At 43.2% G+C, this 14,313-nt stretch overlaps 1 protein-coding gene and 1 long non-coding RNA gene across 3 annotated transcripts; one reads left to right on the top strand and one right to left on the bottom strand.

Moving 5' to 3' along the window:
• Positions 1-973: 973 nt before the first annotated feature.
• LOC111666717 (uncharacterized) lies at positions 974-9,010 on the bottom strand. 2 transcript variants are annotated; one of them, XM_023422152.2, is made up of 11 exons: positions 8,909-9,010; positions 6,793-6,897; positions 6,402-6,551; positions 4,354-6,106; positions 4,213-4,266; positions 3,247-4,126; positions 2,947-3,156; positions 2,721-2,784; positions 2,503-2,624; positions 2,207-2,358; positions 974-1,399 (listed from the first exon to the last, which is right to left on the bottom strand). In XM_023422152.2, exons 1-11 carry the CDS (start codon positions 9,002-9,004, stop codon positions 1,299-1,301), a joined length of 3,687 nt encoding a protein of 1,228 aa, XP_023277920.1. In that variant the 5' UTR covers positions 9,005-9,010; the 3' UTR covers positions 974-1,298. The 2 variants fall into 2 exon arrangements, with proteins under 2 accessions (XP_023277920.1, XP_087034315.1); XM_087178189.1 differs by having other exon boundaries at positions 2,721-2,781.
• LOC147818212 (uncharacterized) lies at positions 8,998-10,839 on the top strand. Its single transcript, XR_015438203.1, has 2 exons — positions 8,998-9,136; positions 10,548-10,839. It is a non-coding gene; the product is annotated as an uncharacterized LOC147818212 (long non-coding RNA).
• The last annotated feature ends 3,474 nt before the right edge of the window (positions 10,840-14,313 follow it).

Below are 14,313 nucleotides of genomic sequence, written 5' to 3'. Positions count from 1 at the left end.
AGTGTTGCATTACAAATGGCATCTGTGCTGGTTAGGCTTCACAGTTTTTTATGATAAAGGTAATTTAAATTTGTAATTGCTAAAATGGCAATTATATGATAAAGTGGCTCCTACTCAAAACCCTCAGTGATCTAATAACTTTTATGTCTGGTTAGAGACATAATAGGGCCCTGGAAGTGGAACACTTTAATTGGAGTGCAATTAATGTTATTGGTTACACCAACAATTCATTAAGTATGCCACAAGAAAGGTCTATTGAGAGAGTAGGGAAGTTAAAACATAACCTAACAAAGTTATCCGAGGCAGAAAAATATGTTGAAATGTTGGATATGCTCTATTAAAATCCACATTTTATGTCACAGCTTTGATGTCTTACAGGACGGTCTTTAAACTTCCACAGCACATGATGTGGTGAGCATTAATGAAGTTGCTGACTCTGTAAGGGATGGGAATGAGGCTGCTGAAGATCTGAAGACAGCAGATAAAAACAGCCTACAAAGAGTCGGAGAGAGAGAGAGAGAGAGAGAGAGAGAGAGAGAGAGAGAGAGAGAGAGAGAGAGAGAGACAGACAGACAGACAGACAATTCAGATAAAAGAAAAATAATGTATGAGACTGACTTTAAGATTGGGGGCCTACAGACCAAACTGGCTTGATGTTTTCAGATTCTAAGACAGCAAAAGCCCAGGGACTTCCAGAAGACAAACCGGATGAGACTAACAAGATACAGAGCTTAAAGCAGAACCGGCTTGTAGGTCAGACCTGGTGCAGCAGTGGACGGGGACGGTTTGTCAAAAACAGGTTTGACCAATAACTAATTAATCATGGTTGCACTCCAAGCAGGTGTCCTAGTTCCTCAGCCCCCACTGGCTCACAGGGACAGTTAATGAGTGATCAGTTACACCTGTGCTCTTCCTTCAATGACATGTCAAAACGTCTGCCGTGAACATTTCACTCAAAATAAACCAAATACACTTGTGTTTACTTGCAGCTGTCAGTTCATCGCAATGATCAGCATTTATTTATTTTTTTTACATATACAAAACTTTATCAGTGTTATGGAATGCAACAAAAATCTTTTAACAGTTCCATTAATAACATGTTTTCAATTTGAGAGTGCTACATATTCATTCATATTTACTGCACACATAAAAACTGCATGCATAGTACAGTGAAAACATGAAAAAAAAAAAAACCCACTAACATACAAAGGTTTGCTACATAAGTGTGAGCAAAAAGCTCTGAGGTTTGTGAAGTAAATAAAAAACTCTGTGGTTGCCACATCCAGGTCGGCGCTCTGCTACCTCTTTAATCCTCTCTGGGCCTGTTTCAGCAACGAATCAAAGTCCAGGTCCTCAAACCTGCTCTTGGGAGGAGGCGGGTCTGCATCTCTGTTCGCATCTGAGGAAGAGAGCGACATTTACAGGCTCAGTGTTACATTCAGTGACTTCAACATTAGAATGAGGAAGTGTTCAACTCTAGGACTGCCGCGATTAAGCCTCAATGATGATGGCACTGAAAACATCGTCAACATTAATATTGTTCATTGATGCATCCGTAAATCGATTGAACTGACTGATGCCATCAACAGTGTCAACACTGACCACCACACGATTAGAGGCTGCAGTGGACACAAAACCAGGTGAAGTAAAGACAACTCGAAGATTACTCAAGTTGACGACGACTACTACTGAACTTTGCTGTGTGTGTAATAAAAAGTACAAGACCAGCAAGTACTTTATCAAACCATATGTTCAACAAGCATCTAGAAAAGCTATGTTTTCAGTTGTTTGTCTGCAGCCTGAGAGGCCGGTGTAATCTGGAAAATAGACGAAAGATTAATCGATAGGAAGATAGTCGTTAGTGGCGGCCCTACTCAACTCCATGATACGTTCTGAGGTGATACTTTGCGGTTTTGCTGATGTGGACTGAATTACACTGAAAGCTATTTAAAGGTGTTTATTTGGTCCTTGACGCTGCATGTGCAGTATGGAGGGGATAGAAAAGTGACATGAAGAATGCGAAGCCAGTGCAGCACTGCTTCACTTCATGCACCAGGAATTATATTACGGTTCCTCTGGTGCAGCTTGCAAAGATCACGGTGACAGGGCTTCAACAGGTTTGCAAAGTGGTCTCACCTGTCTCAAATGAGGGGAAATGTTTCCTTCAGCATAGTGATATACATTGTTTGTGGTTTGTCAGTCTCACCTAGATCAGAGTAGTTTGAATTGCAGAACTGTCGTCTACCACCGAAGCAGATGTCAAACGGCAGCTCATCAGGCTTCCGTAGTTTTCCGCCATTATCAATAGCAGCGAAAGCATCTTCCATGTTGTAGAAAGTGACAAAGCCGTAGTGGTCGCTATGGGAACCAAAGGTGCAGAATGTCAATACTGATATCGTGATAAATAATGTAAGAAAACAAACAAACAAACAAACAAAAAAAACACACAAGTGAACCATAAATACAAAACAAAAAAACATATTTTCAATGCTACATACGTACCCTCTGTCTCTGAAGTGCAGCGACACACACTCAACATCTCCGAACTGAGTGAAGCGCTCTCTCAGTTCATCGTGTGTCATAGAACTGCGGATGCGTCCGACGTACACCACCCTGCGCTCATCCTGTTTGAGAGGATTTTTACAATTACTCACCGCTCATTACTCATCTTGAAAAAGCCACAACAACATCAGCTGACACGTTGTGATCTTTTTACTCACTATGGCTTTAAGTTTCTGAATCCTTATCTCGTGCTCCCTCCTGAGCTTCCTGGACTCTCTGCTGCTGTAGTCACGAAGATGGGAAAAATAGAGAGACTGAGGTTACACTCTTAAACCCATTAAAGCCAAAGAGAGACGCAAGGGAAACTGACATTTAAACAAACACCTACATTTGATCATCTTTTTTTTATCAAATTCCCCCAAAAGAACCCCAACATTAACTAACCTGTAAACATCTGTCCACTGCCTTTGGCAAATCCGTGGGGATGGTGATCGGGATCTGGATGGAGACCTGGACTGGGACCAAGATCTGGATCTTGACCTGCTGCATCTCGATCTGGAGTAGGACAGCCTGTAGCGCCGAGGTGGGGAGCGGGAAATAGAGCGACAGGGGGACGATGAACACGAGCTGCTCTCTGAACGCCTGCGATGGAGCCTGCAAGACGGACAAATTGAGAATCGGGACTGATGCACAAAGAGGACAAATGGAAAGTAATACTGAGCATGTTGAACAGAAGATAATTACTTCTGTCTTTTTGGAGAGCGAGACGCAGAGCTGGAGGAGGAAGACGAAGAGGAGGAGCAACGAGAGCTGGAGCTGGAGTCAGAATGAGGGGATCCCCTCCGGTATCTCCTCTTCTGCCTCCCCCTGACAGGAGGGCTGGGTGGAGGTGTGGGGAGAGTGCAGGGGGCTGTTTTGTCCTCGCTTCCACCAACATCTCCTGTGGCAGCACGGCAGCCCGAAAGCTGCAGAGCTTTGTCCGCGGGTGGGTTCGTCTCTGATCTGGTCCTGGGTTGCTCCGAGTGATGCTGCGACTCAGACTTTGTATGTCCTGTCAAGGTCTGTGTTTTCCGTTCAGCAGCAGCACTTGAGTCGAGAGAAGCCACTTGAAATTCATTAGTAAGTTTAGAAAAATCCTTGAGTAAAGAGGGCTTAGCTCTGCTACGCTCAGTAGCACTTGTAAGTGAATGATCCACAGGCCCACAGTAATCGTGATCGCAGGATACAGATGAGAACATGTGAGGAGAGGTGTGAGCAGCGGGGGGCTCTGAAGGGCTGATGTGAGTCTTCTTGGACGGTAGAGGCCGGGGGTCGATGATCTGAATGGCCTTGGATGGGGGATTTTTGCGTCTTGCAGGCTGCTCTTGCTGAGTGCTGAGGATGATTTCAGTGCCCAGGGGCTCGGGGATGTCCACGGGCTCCCTGAGGGTTTTCAGGGTCCCGGCTGATTCTGAAATGCCTAAACGTTCGACCGGTTCCACAGAGGACGGGGTCGGCGGTAATCCGCAGGTCTTTTCTGATCCTGCGGGCTGATTTCTGTCCAGCGCCATGTGTCCGTCTGTTTGTGGGTTTGAAGGTGGAGCAGCACTGATGAGGTCGCGATCGCTGACTCTCTCCTCTTTGGCTGCAGCAGGAAGAATAAAAAGAGGTTATACAAAGACCAGATGTCCACATCCAAATTAACAGTGTATCAGGAGTCTCAGCACTCACCTTGTGTTTCCTCAAACTGTTCCAGCAGGCTGGTCAGATCAGGCGCTTCAATCCCTGAAGTGGAACAACAAGAGTAACATTAACTCAATAAATCAGCTTCACTGCCTTTATTATGTCAGATTTTACATCTCTATGTTTTACCAGAGTCAGATGTCGCAGTCTGCCCTCCACAGCCAACCTGAAGAGAGGGTGGTGGTTCCTGCGGAGAACATATACTTGGGGGAACCTCTGGAGCATCTACGGGAGAAGGTGGCTGAGTAGAGCATGGCGTTGAGGAGGGACACTTTATACGCCCCACTGGATCCGGACCTGCTGACTGAGGAAGCTTTGGTTCCAGCTCGGTTCCTTCTGTTGGGCTCGCACTGTATTTTTGTGGCTGTGGTTTATTGAACTCTGAGGCAGATTCAGGTCGTGTTGGGGCAGGACAAAGTGTGGGAGATCTAGAGTAGACATCTGACGCTATCTCGGTAAACTTGTTTTTCATTTCCTGAAGCAGGGCGGCGCCGTCCTGGTTTACTGACACCACGTGGGGCTTTGGCTCGGAGGAGGATGTCTGTCTTTGAGGAGATGCTGCTGAGGATTCATGTTGGATATCTTCTGAGTGGGTGGTGCTCTGGAGGTTGGAGTCTATGCTGATGAACTCCACTTTAGACTTTGATGAGGAGTGGGCGGTGGACGGTGACGTTGTTTGGCTGAGTGGCAGGGGGACGAGGACAGGATTTGGGGGATCGCTACTAAGCAACGTCAGCTTCTTTACTGGACTGTTTTTGCTTTCAGGCGCATTCACGCTTGGGTTAGTAGTGACGTCTGGCAGAGGACAAGCAGGTGAGATGGTTTTGTATTCGGTTCTTGGGCGCTTCAGTCCGCTGCAGCGTAGATGAGTGGATGATTTTGCCTTTGAGGGACTAGGCCTCTGTGGTGGAGAGGCACGATGGGATGCAGTCTTGGAACTAGGCTTATGGAGATGATCAGTACTGACTCCGGTATGGTTTGAACAGGGGTGTGCTGTCTTTGGTTCGCAGCTATTTTGTCTATGTCCCTGTGAACAGAGGATGGGGGGCAACTCCTTGGGGGGCTCCGAAACAGAGGGCCACTTGGTTGTGTAGTTCCCCTGTTTCTCCACCAGGGGCTGTCTCTTCTGGCGCAGCTGTCTGTACTGTTGGAGGCTGAGTGATTTGACCTTTGTCTCACCTTTAGACGGCAGAGCATCAGACAAGTTGCTGTTCATTCCTGAGGACGGTGTTGTCTGGGGTTCAAGTGCTGACCCAGCTGGGTTTCCAAGTGCCTTTGTGCTGGTCAGTGGAGCTGGCACAGTCTCACTTGTTAGATTTTTCTCGTTCAGTGCCTTTTTCACTGATTGGTTAAATGAAGCCACTTGAACGGGGCCAAAGCTCACTCTTTTCTTCTCTCTGCATGGTGGTGCTCTGGGGCAGTTTCCATTCAGCAACACACTCTTCAGGAGTTTACCATCATCTCTTTTTTCATCTCCCTCTTCTTCCCCCTTTGTCTTTTTCACAGGTTCCTCATCATCAGATACGACATTTATCTCTTCATCGCTCTCTTCGGTGGGCCTCTCATACCTCCACACCTCCTCCTGGGAGAATAATGTGTGGTTTTTCCCCGGTTCATCTCCCTCCTCAACATGCAGCTCCAGACAGTAGGAGTGCATGAGCCGGACCAGGTTGACGAGAGAAGTCGAGGTGAAGACTTCGACTTCATTCTCTGCTTTCTTAGTTTTGGATTGAAACAATGTTTGAGTTTGTTGTGTGAACAGCTGTGGGAGGCTGCCTCTCTCGCTTCTGTTGTCCTTTTCCTTCTCTTCATCCCTCTTTATAGTGAATGTTACATTTGGTGATTTGGGTCTTGGCCTCAGTCTGTCACTAAGTGAAATTGCCTAAAGAGAAAAGGAAAGAATGGTTCAGATCTTCAGTGTTTAATCTTTGGGAAGCAGAAAAATGAATAATGGAACTACACATTTTGAAAGAACTTCACTTTTTTCAACTCAATTCAGCACGTGCAGTTTGTTAAAGTGCATGTGACTCATATCTATGGACGTTATCATACAGCAAAATGGCTTTCACCAGGCACATTCAATAAGTTGTTGTATCTTTTCAGTGTAATGAACATGAATGAACATGTGAAGTCAGCAGATAAGCCGTTCTGTTTGCTGCTGCAGTGTATGAACCCACCACTGAGTTGTCCCTGCACTGTGGGTGGTTCAGGAACTTAGTGTCTGGTAGAACATCAAAGGGAGACCCGTCGTCATCCTCCACACTGTCGAGCATCTCAGACAGGGCCGACAGCAGGGTCTCACTCTCTTCCTCCACTCCACTCTTACCCTGAAAAGACACAGCAGTGTCCACATTTATTGATTCATCTGTCAAATCCTACAACTCAAATATTTTGGGCCGTGAAGTAGAGCCGACCACAAGTGTCACAAACCGTACGATCACAGACACGGAGACATGCAAAAGGATGTAATAAATGTCTGAGATGTAGACACTTGCAGGGATGCTCCTCACAATAGCTTTTGAGTGTGATGATGTGCAATCATTCAGATTCATAAGCTTGAACACTGACCTCTGATGCGACTGTAGAGTCCTCAAAAATGGCCAAGATGGAGTGATCGGTACAGGACTGTGCGTCCATGTTCACACCTTCAACATCACCTCTGCTCAGGACCAACTGCAGGGACACAGACAAGCAGAAAAACTATATTAATCCCATGTTGTGTAAATGTGCACGCACACCAATCCGGACTATTTCTACCTCCTGCAATTTTACAATACTCTCCTTCCTCTGGGTGTGAACAGGAACTGAGGCACAGGAGGCATTAAACTCAAAATTAACTTTCTCAGCATAAACAGGAAGAGCTGCTTGTTCTGACAAAACCGAAAATACAGCCATGAAAAAACATCGAGGGAAAGCTGAGGCTTAATCCATGTTTCAGACGCTGCCAATGAGCTACACTACATATACTTTTGTAGAAAGAACTCTATCTAACTACAAGATAAAATGGTTAAAAACAGGATTAAAAAAAAAGAATAAAACCTTACTGCAACTAATGATTTTTCTTCTTTATTTTCTTGATAAGGCATTTGGTCAATGGCCTGCCCAAAGACAGTAAAAATACAGATCAAAATCTCATAAAGCCCGAGCTGACATATCTAAATGTCATGGTTCGTCATACTGACAGTCCAAATCCCAAAGATATTCAGTTTTGGAACCAGTGAACTTTTGGCATTTTTGCTTAAAAAGGGACTTAAATGATTAATTGGTTTGAATTTTCCATCAATCCACTTCTCCTTTCAGCCCTACCACACTTTAAACAGCTGCAGACCTATCTGAACATAAATCTGCAACTGCAATACTGTAACACCAGTGCACTGTTAAGGTTTTATGGTTATTTTATAATTGTTTCTATGCACATTTTATTGTTGAGTTTTGTGTATGTTAAAGGCCTGTGGGGACAAGCACTGCAGAAGAGCTTCAGCTATAAATACTAAGGTGTGTGGTATTGATGTTTGCTGTATACCTGTCGCCAGGTAACGATGATTTTCATTATCATCTGTTTGTTTCACGATTATTCATTTTATCTATAAAATGTGAGAAAATAGCAAAAGACGCCTGCCCATGGTGATGTCTTCAGATGTCATGTCTTGTCTGACCAACAATCCAAAATCTAAACATTATATTACTATCATGTAAGACAAAGAAAAGTATCAAATCCTGACATTTGAGAAACAGCAAATGTTTGATTTTTTAGCTTGAAAATGACAAATATTTGATTATCAAAATAGTCTCTGATCAATTAATCGATTAATTGTAGTAGTTCTGTTTGTATTTAAACAACTGAACATTTGATAAAATAAACACAACTGTTTCAGTGTGTTAATTCCTTAATATGAACCCATAGGAACGTCTGTATATATAAAGAGCAGCAGGAAGAGTGACACTGTCGAAGTGCCAAGATTTTCTCTACAAAATGTTTGCAGAGTGAGGCCTCAGTCTAAAATCAGTCTGTCAGTGAGTTTGTAAAGTTTTATTAGACCAGAAGTTTGCAGGGCAGTAGCAGACTGAGGGGACAAGAGGCCTTAAAGGCGGGTCACAACCTCAACACCAGCTCTGGGACGTAGGATCCAGAGCTCTGACGGCCTGTTCTGCTGTAACTGGACATTTTGGGGTTTTTAAATTGCAGCAAGACAGTTTATGCTGTTGCCAGTCAGGAGACAATTTAAGATTAAGCTTGAGACAGCAAAAGAAGAGGGTAAAGTGAGCAGTACTGAATCATATAAAAAGAAGTGAAGTGTACAGAGTAGATAGCAGGAGTGGTGACGGTGCAGCCGTATCGGAACATCTCGTACTCCCGAGAAAACTAACCGGTTTCCCCGTCAGCTTTCACATGCTTAATCTTTATAAAAGCGGTGGTGTTCGACATGAACGGAAAACTAACGATATGCATTAACTAATCATTAAGCTGTTTCCGTGCCGACATGGTCCAAATAGCAGGCTAATGGGTCAGATGAGCCACCACCCTGCTCACCGCCTCAGTAGTACTACTAGCCTGTTTAAGCCACGTGTCGCTCTCGGCACATGTGGCCTTACGCGCCGGCGAAGCACTTCCTATTAAACCACCGGAACCTGCCCGCGTGCGGTTATTTCGATGCAAAACCAGCTAAAGTGAGGAAACCGGTACCTCATTATGGGTGTTGCTGAGCAGAAAGTCGCTGTTGTCGGCATTTAAATCCCCGTCTTTCCCCCTCCACCGCGCCGCCATCTTGCTGCTCCACATGGTCCGCTGGCAGGCCGGACAGAGACACGTGGTCACCGGCTGGCGGCACGCAGAGAACACCGACCTGGGATCAGACTGTAACCACCAGCTCCATTAGTGAAAGCGAGGAAGGGAGTAGAAATCTGATCCAAGGTCAGCTACGTGTAGTATTGATTATCAATTAGATTTCTCTTGAAATTTAGCTAGTTTTTTATTTTGCTTCAAAGACACATAGATTATTATTGACGAGTATGATTGATACAATGATTATTTGTTACATTTGATAGTTAATCTGATTAAGGGAACAGTTTTTCATATATTTAAGACAGCAAAGGCATGTAAAAAATGTTTCCTTTTGAACTGTTTTCACATAATGTTACTACTACCAATTAGGTCATGTAGATAATTCCTTGATTGAACTTTTAATTCAGGGTTTTTTTGTTGTGTGTTTTTAAAATTTTAATTTCCTTTTTTATTGCTGAAAAGCGACACTTAACGGCCGAATGACGACACAAGTTCCACTTACAATGAACATGCAGTAGATACAAGACAGGCGGCAGCAATAACACAGGCACAGTGTCACTATAGTTTTTATACACGTGTAATCTACCCATCATATGAAATATTATTAGATAGTCAACTGTTGTACCAATTAATAAAGTAGGCTAAAAGAATGGCATGCTATGTTTTTTTTGTTTTTTTTTGTTTTGTTTTTTACAGCTATTAAAATGCAGCAAAATTATGCAAAGTAGACAGATGCTCTGCTCAGACTGCCTTACATTATGAATTTAATGATTTATTTGAATCTGTTTTTTCCCTTTATGGCGGGAGGCTTTAATAGAGATTGCTCTAATAGTGTAACTGGGAGTTATCTTGAAATTCGAAAGAACGCTCTGCAGAGCTGTTTAATATGCCCAAGTGCTTCATTATCTCCCATGTTATAACTGCTGAGAATGTCATGAAAACATCAGTGCGTTCTCCATCAGTATCATAGCATCTTAGGCATATCAGTCAGTGGCATTAACATAGTCAATCCTTGAAGTGGTGTCGTACAGCAAAGCAAAGCAAAGCGTGTATCTGCCTCCTGTGGTCTGCCTCATCACCAGAACAAACAGAGATTATCTGCATGTTCAGACACTGCAATATTGATGTGTTGACTTTCACGATTAACGTGTGTACACACTCTCCACCTTGACATGGTTTGCTGTTAAGGTCTAACAACAGTGCTATTACGCTGTTTCACTAGAGATGGCACCCACTGAGGTCCAGTTTGAATTCTTCACATGAATTTAAATGTGCTCAGGCCTCAGAAAGCATTTATAGTGTGCACTAGATCATTATGATTGAACACATTTGAATGCATTTATCGGTTGTGTTCACATGACTTACTGTATTGCTGTCACATGAATCAGAACCAGGACTGATTGATAACACTTTTTTTTTTCTTTCCACTTCATCCTGTGCAGCTCCACACTGTGTTACCTGATATATGATGAATAATTATTCTAAATGTCTGAATAATAAATACAGCTGTCTAAACCACTGTTTGCATTTCTCTCTCTAGCTGATGAAGACCTACAGCAGCACCAAACCTCATGCTCCACTGACAGATCATATGATGATCTTTGGATGGTTGATTACATTTACATATTCAGCACAGCAGCCAAGTGTTTTCCTCTCTTCCCCTACTGTAGTACCCATTACACTACCCCGTTACCAATTGTGCAGTGATGCTGAAGTCTTTCCACCACAAAGTAAATCATTTCTGCTGAAGTTGGAGTGTTTGTCTTTTAGAGATGAATGTGATCAGAGGCTGATCAATAGCTTTTTAAACCTCTGGTTGTATAAAAACAAAAGTTCCATTAAAAAATACTGAAGATCAAGTTCACAAAAACCTTAATGTCATGGTTATTCTCTCTGGTTACTTTGGAAACAGCTAATCTTGCTAAAGAAAAACAAAATCTGCTCCCAGCACATCCAAAACTCAGTCGTTAACACGTTTTATCTCACTTGTTTAATCCACAGCTTGTTGTTTTTGCTCTTTGGTTTTTGTATGGATTTAACAAACAAAATGTTAAGAGTTACTAGTAGGTGGATTTCTTTCATTCAAACGGCTCCTCCGTTTCCAGTATAAGCTAAGCAATGCAATGCTAAACTAAGCATGAAAAGTGTCGATTTCCTGTTTAACTTTATACAAGACAGTGAATAAATATATTTCCCAAAATGTTGAACTCTTCCAAGCGGTACTCCAGCGATGTAGTTCACTCCCATTAAGTCAGAATTATTTTTGCTGTCTGATGCATAAAACTTCAGGCTCTGCTTATCTTCAAATGGGAATCATCTCTCTGACACTGCCAGTCATCTGCATCTTTGCATGTCATATATTGTCTCAAATGGATATGCAATGCTCAGTGAGTAGGCTAGTGCCCAGAAGACGGAAAGAGAGTGTAGCCTATGTGTTGATTTAGCCTTGCGAGCTAACTGTCAGCAATGAATGAAATTAAACAAAAAGTTTTGTTGGGTTGGGTCAGTTCTGGTCTCAGCTTTAGTCCTGAGCAACACTGCAAAGAGAGATCCTGAGTCTGTAGTGCTTAACATGGGTCAAGATTTAAATGTTGTGTGTGTGTTTGTTTTAAACTATGTAAAAATACTGATTAATATTTTTGTTCAACATGGTTTCCCCACATAGAAATTGGGGGGAAAAAAGGGGCAAACTGGAGGCTGGAAGCACATCTACGGTTACGATCCACCATGCTGTTTACGCTAGGTTGAGCGGTGAAAGAGCCGTCTCTAGATCCTTCGTTTGCCTTAGTGCAACTCAAAACCATCTTTTGTTAGTCTTCCACTTCCTGGTAAGTGATGACTTCTTTTAAACTTTATGCCCCAGTTTGTGATGCAAGTTTTGTGTTTTTTTTGCTTTAGATGTTTGCTTTAGATGCTTCAATGTTATATGTCAGCGATTCTTAATTTATTTAAGTTGAATGCTCTTAAATCATGTAGCCACTCTTGGTTGCAATTTTTCCCCTTTACAATTGTGGCTCTATAAACTTTCATTGCTCATCCCTAGAAAGCCTTTCATACCTGGAAATTGAGTGTCGATCATCACCAGATCTTGAACAAGGCAATGAACTGATACCTGCTCGCTCATAAATAATTCTCCATTATTCCTTTTGCTTTCTGCACTTAATTTGCAAACATCACCCACTGCAGAGGATCAGGTTGTATGGTGTGAGGATGTAGCTGTGCAGTGTAGTCTTGTATGTGGATGTTTGCTTTCACTCATCTTGGAAGCAGCATTTTTGAAGGACAGCTGTCACATAAGAGTACTTACTGTTCAGCCCTGTAAAGAAAAGCCCACTGAAAGAGAAAATTATACTTTTAGATGATGGCTCTTGTGCACAAATCAGATCTTCAGATCAGGAGACCACAATGTGTAGTAGACCTATCATACTACGTTTGCTTTTCTTTTCTTAAAAATGTGCGCTAGCTGTGCTGCTGTTGTCACAATGTACTCAGATGAGCCTCGCCCCCGCACTGCACATATTACACTTTTATAGCAATATAGACAATTTTGAGATACTGACTGATGACAGACTGTAACATATTTAGAGCTGAAATCCCTGCTGTAGTGTAGTTTACTGATGGGTGGAAATATTCTGTCCAGTGAACTGTGAAGAAAAATCTGCTGTTATTTATTTTCTCCACTAGATGGTGATATTATATATCCTCTATTAAGTTCTACTCACTCTCTTGTTTTCTCTGAGTCCTCTGAAGTTGTGAATGAGTTAATTCCCAGTGCGCTGATTGCTCCATGCGAGCCACCTATTCACAGTGGATGCCAATCAGATATTCATACATGAATGATAAGGATGCATAATAAACTCAGGTTCGTCACCTCTTCCTTTGTGCGGTGATATCTTGTATTATCTCACTGTTTTTCTGTGGAGGACTATAGATGTGTCTGGCCTGTTATCTCGTACATACCAGCAAGGAGTTGACCTTTCTGCTGAATGTCATGGTGGGACACAGAGTCAATGGCTGTACTAGATTAGTGGGGATGGAGACATGCTCACAGACACACACTTTAACAAGGTACCACATTCTCTTTTCATTTATTTTGATCCAAAGGGACACCTGGTGTGTTCTCCCCACATACATCTTACCTACTGTACATCTGCTGTGTCCTCAATTTGTTTCCCTTTTTTTTTTGTTTCCTCTACTTGTATCCTTTAATCCCGTATCTTCTTCTCTGCTGTTGCTACATCTCTCTTAACCCCCGCCACGCACACACACATACACACACCACCTCCTGCCTCATCTCCCACAACTCTTGAAACACATTACTGTATGAAATGGGGCCAAAGCATCCTCCAGTCTCCGGCGGGTGAGGTGCGAGTGTGTTCAGGAGTGTGCAGAGGCATGTGTAAGTGTAAGTGTGTAAGTGTGTGTGTTCTGGGGGGGGGGTGTTCTGTGTAAATGGGTCACCTTACTGGAGCATCCAGCGCCCAACCACCATGTCAGTACATGCCCCCCCCCCCCAGTGTGTACAGACATACACACACATGTAACCCTCTCTCCATCCATGACCCTTTTTTTCTGCTTGAGCTACTGTTTTTGTCAGGAAATGTAAAATTCACTCTCTCAGTTCCTTTAAGCTCTAGAGTGCCGGACTTTACTCTTGTTCTTGGGGGGAAAAAGGAAGAAGAAGAAAAAAAAAAAATCCCTCTGTCCTGCTTTCTGTTCATGTCTTCCCCCTCTCTGCGTCTTGTCCCTGCCTCACTCTTGACCTGCAGGATGACTCCCGCGGTGCTCTTTTGGCATGTTTGAATTTTTAAAGAGCCCATGAGGTCTAAGGAGTCAGGTATATGCTCTCCTCTCTCTGCCTCCCTCACACTTGCTGCTCATATATGTGTGTGTGTGTGTGTGTGTGTGTGTGTGTGTGTGTGTGTATGTGTGCGTGCGTTGGAGCATTTTTCTATATGACTTCCAGTCATTTTGACTGCTCAGTCATGCAATGTTTTGCACGTGTGTGCACTTCTGTGACCTTTCAGATATTGTGTAATGCTGGGAGCTGTGTGTTATAAAAAGCAAAAGCACTCTGATCTTTAACTTGACACCTTCTCTACAAGGGAAAGCAAGGCACACGGGAGCTGAGATCGCAGAGTTAGGGAGTTGTGTTGCCGTCGTCCTCGTTTGATTTTTCTGTACTTCAACTAAGTCTTCTTTTTCTTTTGCTTTCATAGCAGAGAAGAGGAATGCCCTCCCACACGGTGCAGAGAACATCTGTTAGTGAGAAATGAAAACCTGAGAGAGACAGAGGAGGGCGGGGG

Source organism: Seriola lalandi, unplaced genomic scaffold, assembly GCF_002814215.2.
Source record: "Seriola lalandi dorsalis isolate HSWRI2012SDOR001 ecotype SW California unplaced genomic scaffold, Sedor1 jcf7180002054678, whole genome shotgun sequence".
Taxonomy (NCBI): domain Eukaryota; kingdom Metazoa; phylum Chordata; class Actinopteri; order Carangiformes; family Carangidae; genus Seriola; species Seriola lalandi.
This window is presented reverse-complemented; position numbering and strand designations above follow the sequence as displayed.

Coding starts and splice junctions, on each gene's coding strand:
- LOC111666717 (XM_023422152.2), bottom strand. CDS start 9,004: ATGTGGAGCAGCAAGATGGCGGCGCGGTGGAGGGGGAAAGACGGGGAT. Junction 2,785..2,946: donor CAGTGGACAGATGTTTACAG/GTTAGTTAATGT, acceptor TCGTGACTACAG/CAGCAGAGAGTCCAGGAAGC. Junction 1,400..2,206: donor TTCAAACTACTCTGATCTAG/GTGAGACTGACA, acceptor TCTCTTCCTCAG/ATGCGAACAGAGATGCAGAC.